The sequence below is a fragment of the Acartia tonsa genome, chromosome 9 (genome assembly GCF_053477335.1).
Source record: "Acartia tonsa isolate MP-2025a chromosome 9, ASM5347733v1, whole genome shotgun sequence".
NCBI classification, from domain to species: domain Eukaryota; kingdom Metazoa; phylum Arthropoda; class Copepoda; order Calanoida; family Acartiidae; genus Acartia; species Acartia tonsa.
Window position 1 is genome coordinate 38511566 of NC_137268.1, and position 6000 is coordinate 38517565.

At 32.0% G+C, this 6000-nt stretch overlaps 1 protein-coding gene across 1 annotated transcript in view; it reads left to right on the forward strand.

The window, feature by feature from the left end:
• LOC145328886 (uncharacterized) overlaps nucleotides 1-5066 on the forward strand; it is a 54794-nt gene extending 49728 nt beyond the window's left edge. The window contains exons 13-18 of the mRNA XM_080172822.1: nucleotides 1028-1166; nucleotides 1562-1713; nucleotides 2026-2084; nucleotides 2801-2857; nucleotides 3916-3978; nucleotides 4490-5066. Of these exons, the coding sequence (XP_080028948.1) occupies nucleotides 1028-1166; nucleotides 1562-1713; nucleotides 2026-2084; nucleotides 2801-2857; nucleotides 3916-3978; nucleotides 4490-4538 (519 nt within the window). The 3' untranslated portion in view covers nucleotides 4539-5066. The remainder of the gene's footprint in view (nucleotides 1-1027; nucleotides 1167-1561; nucleotides 1714-2025; nucleotides 2085-2800; nucleotides 2858-3915; nucleotides 3979-4489) is intronic.
• The last annotated feature ends 934 nt before the right edge of the window (nucleotides 5067-6000 follow it).

The following is a 6000-nucleotide window of genomic DNA, read 5'->3' on the forward strand; positions in this document are numbered from 1 at the left end:
ATGTCTAATCAAATAATAACATAATAGGTGGGGCAGTAATTTAATTTATTCTGAATGGTATGGATTAAACTAATGTCTACTCCAACTACATATGTCTATTGTTCATATTGATCTTTTAAGATTGAATTATCATACAACTATTAAAGAATATAAGTTTAGTTACAACCACTCGACGAAGCCGAAACTACAAAACTTTTGCACCACGTCGTCTTCCTGTGACGTCATATTCTCCATCTCTTTTTTAGGGATTTTTCTTTCCCACTTCTCCTCATTTTATGACGTCACAGAGAGACGACGTGGTGCAAAAGTTATGTATTTTGGGCTTCGTCAACCACTCTTATATGCATTTAACACTATCTGTTAAACTAACAGATCAGCATAAATTATAGAAAACCATTGCCTCCAAAAAATGTGTCAGAATGAATCATAATTTTATCATATAATGATATATTCAAAATTTCCCTATAAAAGGTAAAAATTAACATATTTCTTTGGAAATATTTATCAAGTCAACAATGCCAAAACTTTATGAATAATTTTAGAATAACAAAATAATCAAAAGAAAATTTATCAAAACATATTTCACCACAATAAAAACAAAATGTAAAAAAAATTTATGAAATATTTTTTTTAAATAAATCGATAAAGATAGAAAGGAAAATGGTCCAATTCAAAGAAACTTAAAACACCAAAATTTTTCCTTCATAAGCATTTTAGATATTTGATATAGTTTTTAAAATAACGTACCTTTAAAGTGAAAAAGGGGCATAGAGCACCTAGAAAAAGACTGTCTTTTTTCTCTTCAATATCATCATTATTAATGACATTAACAAGATGTGTAACTATGAATTGTAGAAAATAATACATTTTGCCTCAATAAGGAATATTTTACCTAGAGGAGAAAATATAAGCAAAATTTTTTTTTTTTTTAAATAGATTTTCTTTTTGTCTATTTATTCATAAACTGTTAATTTTTTTCAAAGCAACTAAATAAAAAGAACACTATCAAATGCCTCTTTTATATCAGAAAGAGGAACGACCACGCCTGTACTCTCGGCTACAACACTTTGCTCGGCTCAATCTCAACAAACCGGTTTCTGGAACAGACAATGATGTTGGCGTGGGGCACGACGAGACTCCCCAGGCCGGAGGTAGCTCAACTACAGGCATACAAAACTATATTTTATTAAAACTGGAATTGTTATTCATCGCATCTTATAAAAGAAAGCTTTTCGAAGATATAAAACTGAAAAATTTTAGATTTAAACCAGTTTTGTTAGCCCCGAGTGGAATTTTGTTATTTCTATTTTAATATTCGTTGAAAATTGATGCAATGGAATACATGATTTTTCTGTATGGCTGTTAACCGATTCTAATCCAGCAGATATTAATTAGGTTCGAAATCAATTAAATTACTGATGGGACGTTTTTTTTTAGCTGCAAGGCTTACTACAAAAGATTTGTATAAGTTTCTTTCATTTTTTCTAATGGCATGCTTTTATCTTTAACGGATAAAAGATCAATCCCCTGACCTTATATCTATAGTTTTCTATGGCCACAGGTGTAAGAATCATAGAAAATGGCGGCCATATCAGACGAGGAATCAACTATATTGGTAAGAGCAGGAAAGAAGTGAGACCGCGGCATTGTCGCTGCAACCAGGGATGGATTGCCGCGCAGAAAATAAATAATGGAAGAAAAAATGTCATTAAGGTAAAATTATTTATTTATAATTGTGATAGTTTAATGACAATTAATTTAATTTCCATGGAGGGAGGGGACATTTGACTGTAAATTACGGTTTATAACTATCTTATTTGTTGGTTCAAAAGCGTTTGGTACTTTAAATGAATTTTAATTGGCTGGTTTAAGTAGGGACTAACCCTCCTAACAATAAATTCAATCTACAGAAGGTGTGATTTTGTTTATCATTATTGGGGATGCATATTAATTTATCCCTTAAAATTCCTGGTAATTTACCAAAAAAAACTGATTTTTAATTTAAAGATTTCTTTTTCTTTTCAGATGATGATCCTAATTCTTGTGATGTACCTACTCTGTTGGGGGATCTGGATGACCTCTAAGTAAGTTTTTGTATTGAAGCTGGCAAAAGGGTCTCAAAAAAAGGAGACAAATGTTAAAATGTTTGGCCAATCTATACTGATTGACGTCATATTAGAATAAAATCGGGATACTTCGGCCTAATGTCCTTTTTTAGGAGACACTTTACTGTGTTCAGGGGCTGCTGCTTAGTGCATTTAAAAAATAACGTCATACTGGCCTTGCATTGGTCAATTAAAATGTATACTGGCCTGCCATTGGTAATTGGGTCTGTGAATCGGCCTATCATTGGTCTTTTGTATTGTATGACGTCACTATAGACAGCTTCTACTTTTACAACAAAATTGAGTCTGATACAAATATCTATATTTTTATGATTTTCTGTACCTTTAAGTACAACTTTTTGTATAAATTAAGCATATTAACATTGTTTTTGGGAAATAATAAATATCATATTTTATATAATATTAGAATTAATAAAATAAATCTTTCTTAAATATGTACCTTTAAAAACAATTATTTAAGCAATGGTGATAGGGATAGTAAAATATATTAGCTCTTAAAAAAGAAAATTCATACCAAAAAGAACAAAAAGTCAAAGCTTGGATATAATACGGGAAAATTCTTTTTTGGGGTAAGGGAGGGTTAGAATAATCAAATAGACCTATTCTGTTGTAAATACTTTTTTACTATGTACGACTAAAAAGTCTTAAAAATATTCATGTGTTTATTCTATTAGGTTAATAATGTGGTGGGCTGGAAATACTTCTATGCGGTTTGGTCCTTCATATTACAGGTACACAGCTATTTTAGTTTTACCTAGTTATACTACCTCTTTGCAGTGGGATTCTCCTACGATTTCGAGTGATCATCTAGAGAACCCAAGTAATTGAATGTATTACTCAAACGCCTCCATTAAAAGTACATATAACACTCAACACCTGCCCTAAAATTAAAATCGCAAAACCCTGTACACGACATGCATTACATTAGTAGTGTAATAATCTGGCTAAATCTTCCAATTTTCTCTCAGACTGTCGTTTTGACGCAAGTGTCCTAGATATATATGTAAACAAAAATACCATATTTATTCATTTCTATTTAAAGAATTTGTTTTAGCATCCCTCCTAATTCCCACGTTAGAATTTTGACGGGCTATTTTCTTACTAGTGTTGTCCTATCCTTTCTCAAAATAGATTAAAACCTGACCTGGGCAAGTTCTAAGCTTCCCTGAAGAGTAAAACTAAATTGGGCGACCAGATACAGAGATCGTTTGGCACAGACAAACATCCTCCCCCTTTAAATTACACATACACACTCACTAATGGAAAGATAATAAGAAAAAAATAGGGCTTAAAATCAGGAAGGGAGGGGACATTGGGCTGTTTATTACACTAGTCTCTAAGGTTTTATAATATAATTTATTATTTGCTGGTTTAAGAACTTTAGGGACTTCTATTGAAACTTGAATGGTTGGTTCATCAAGTTGAGTTTCAAAACATTTCAACCACTAATTGTAATCTACAGAAGGGGTAATTTTGTGTATCATCATTGGGCATGTACATCAATTTATCGGCCATTGTCTTATTCATTTAGATAACTGGCATAGAAAAAATCTACAATCCTTGTAGCTGTCTCGTGACCTATCAAAATGGGGATAGATGTCACTGATTTTGGCCTACCTATTCTATTGCCGCCAGGAAATACCCTATACCCAATTTTGTTACCCATTCCCTTTCTCTTTCCCTTTACTATTACGTCAATAGAAAAGATAGGCCAAAAGTGGTGACATTTATATCCCCATTTTCTTAGGGCACTAAACACAACTACAAATCCCAAAATTGTTTTGTTTAGGTTTTCAATGATTGCCAAGCATCTACCTGCTCTTCACTCCATCATCAACCCAATCATTTACAGGTACAACACTTTCTTTGAGATTAGTCCCCAAAGTTTCTAAACTTTGGGGACGTTTTTTAAAATCTTGATAGGGTGGTTTATACAAACTCTTCCTCAGAAATTTTTAATCGACTGTTGTAGATATTTGGTTTATCATGATTGGGTTAGAATATGAATTTATCATCCATTGTCTTGTCGCTTTTGAAACTTGCAAAACTATTCTGTAACTAGGGCCAATGTCATTCCAATCATATCAATAAAGCTAAAAGCTTGGCAACTGCACGTTCTAAGGATCGGCCGTAACCAAAACTGAATTTAATTTTGGCTGCTTTTAAGGGGTTTGTCTGATGAAGAGCATGAAACCAAAATTTAAATAAACAAGAATACCAATATCCTTAACTAGGGATTCACAAAAACCATGGGTTTTCCATCGGACAAAGCAAACATTCAATGTTTTATTTGCTTGACACACTGACTAACTATTAAAAATCTGCATTAACTTTTTAAGTTTAACACACATTCACTATTTCAGTTTGATGTCGGGCAACTTCAGAAAGCATATTTGTAAAAAATGTAAATAAATTAAAAATAAAAGAAACCAAGAATAGTTATTTCTCGCATCGTATTATAAATGGCTTTCCGCGGATATAGAATGTACATTTATGAGATTAAAACTAGTTTTTTAGCCCCGAGGTGCCGAAGGCACCGGCTAAAAAAAACTGGTTTTAATCTTATGATTGTACATTTTTATATTCGTAGAAAGCTGGATACGATGCTGGACATAGTTTTTTCTTATGGACGAGAACCGGTTCCTATCCACCGGATTCGAATGAATACGAGAAAAAATAGTTTAACTACGGAACAAAATATGGTGCAAAGGAGAATATTTTTAGTACATATATTTGATACTAAAACAGTTTAGATTTTTTAAAAAGTTAAAATTTTAAAATTTTATATGTTGTTTAGTGTCTATTTATTATGAATGAATTTCAGTTTGGCTTCGAAACCGACTAATATCCGCTGGATTTAAACCCCTTCACAGCCATACTGAAAAATCATGTATAGTATCTTATTACAGAGATTTTACCACGAATAATAAAAAAATTATATGGTTTAATTTTTCATTTATAAATCCGCGGAAAGCTGTCTGTAATACGATAATAACTATTCTTAGACTATTATTATGTTCATAAGAACGGCAGCAATAACAAGTTATCGTCAATTTTGAATAAAAAAGAACAATAAAGTCTAATGCAGTAATAAAAGAAAATGCTGTTTTGATACATATATTTAAGGCTTCTAGGGAAGGGGAAAGTTGACCCTCTTCTTTCAATTTTAGTTTCAAAACAAAACAAAAATGCAGTTTTTTATAGGAACGTTAACTCTAAGGAGGGTTAATGTACCTTCCACAAAAATGGTTATGAACCATTCCTGGACCTATAAAATCTTCCGTGTTAAGCGAAATCCTACGCTACATACATGCAGGCATCCTGTTACTTTTTTATAAGGAAAAACAAAATAGACATAGTTATAGAGAGCCTGCGCTTCTACCAATAGACAGGACTTGGCAGTTGCGATTAAGCCTCAATTTTAAACCTGTTTGAATTATTTGAAAATTTGTTTGAAAAGAGAGATTACCATATTTGGGACAGCTTTAGGCTTACAGGCGGCTAACTGACGACTGCTGAGCCCTGGTATTAAATATACAAAACTTTAAACTACGTAAACTACCAATAAAATTTATCACATACTTTTTACAATTTTCAAGGATTTCCCGCAACTTATATTTTAATTAGGGTTGGGCCGGATATCCGGTGTGCCATTTTCAATATCCGGCCGGATACCGGATATTGAAACTATCCGGCCGGATATCCGGCTATATAATTTTTTATACTTTACACCAAAAATCTCTGCTGTTTAAAAATTTTAATGGCTATAACTTTCTTATTATTGAAGCTAGAAGAACATTTTTTATCTTTATGTTTATCTTTATGTAAATTTATATAAGATTTATGAAGAAATTTTTTTTGCTACTTTAATATA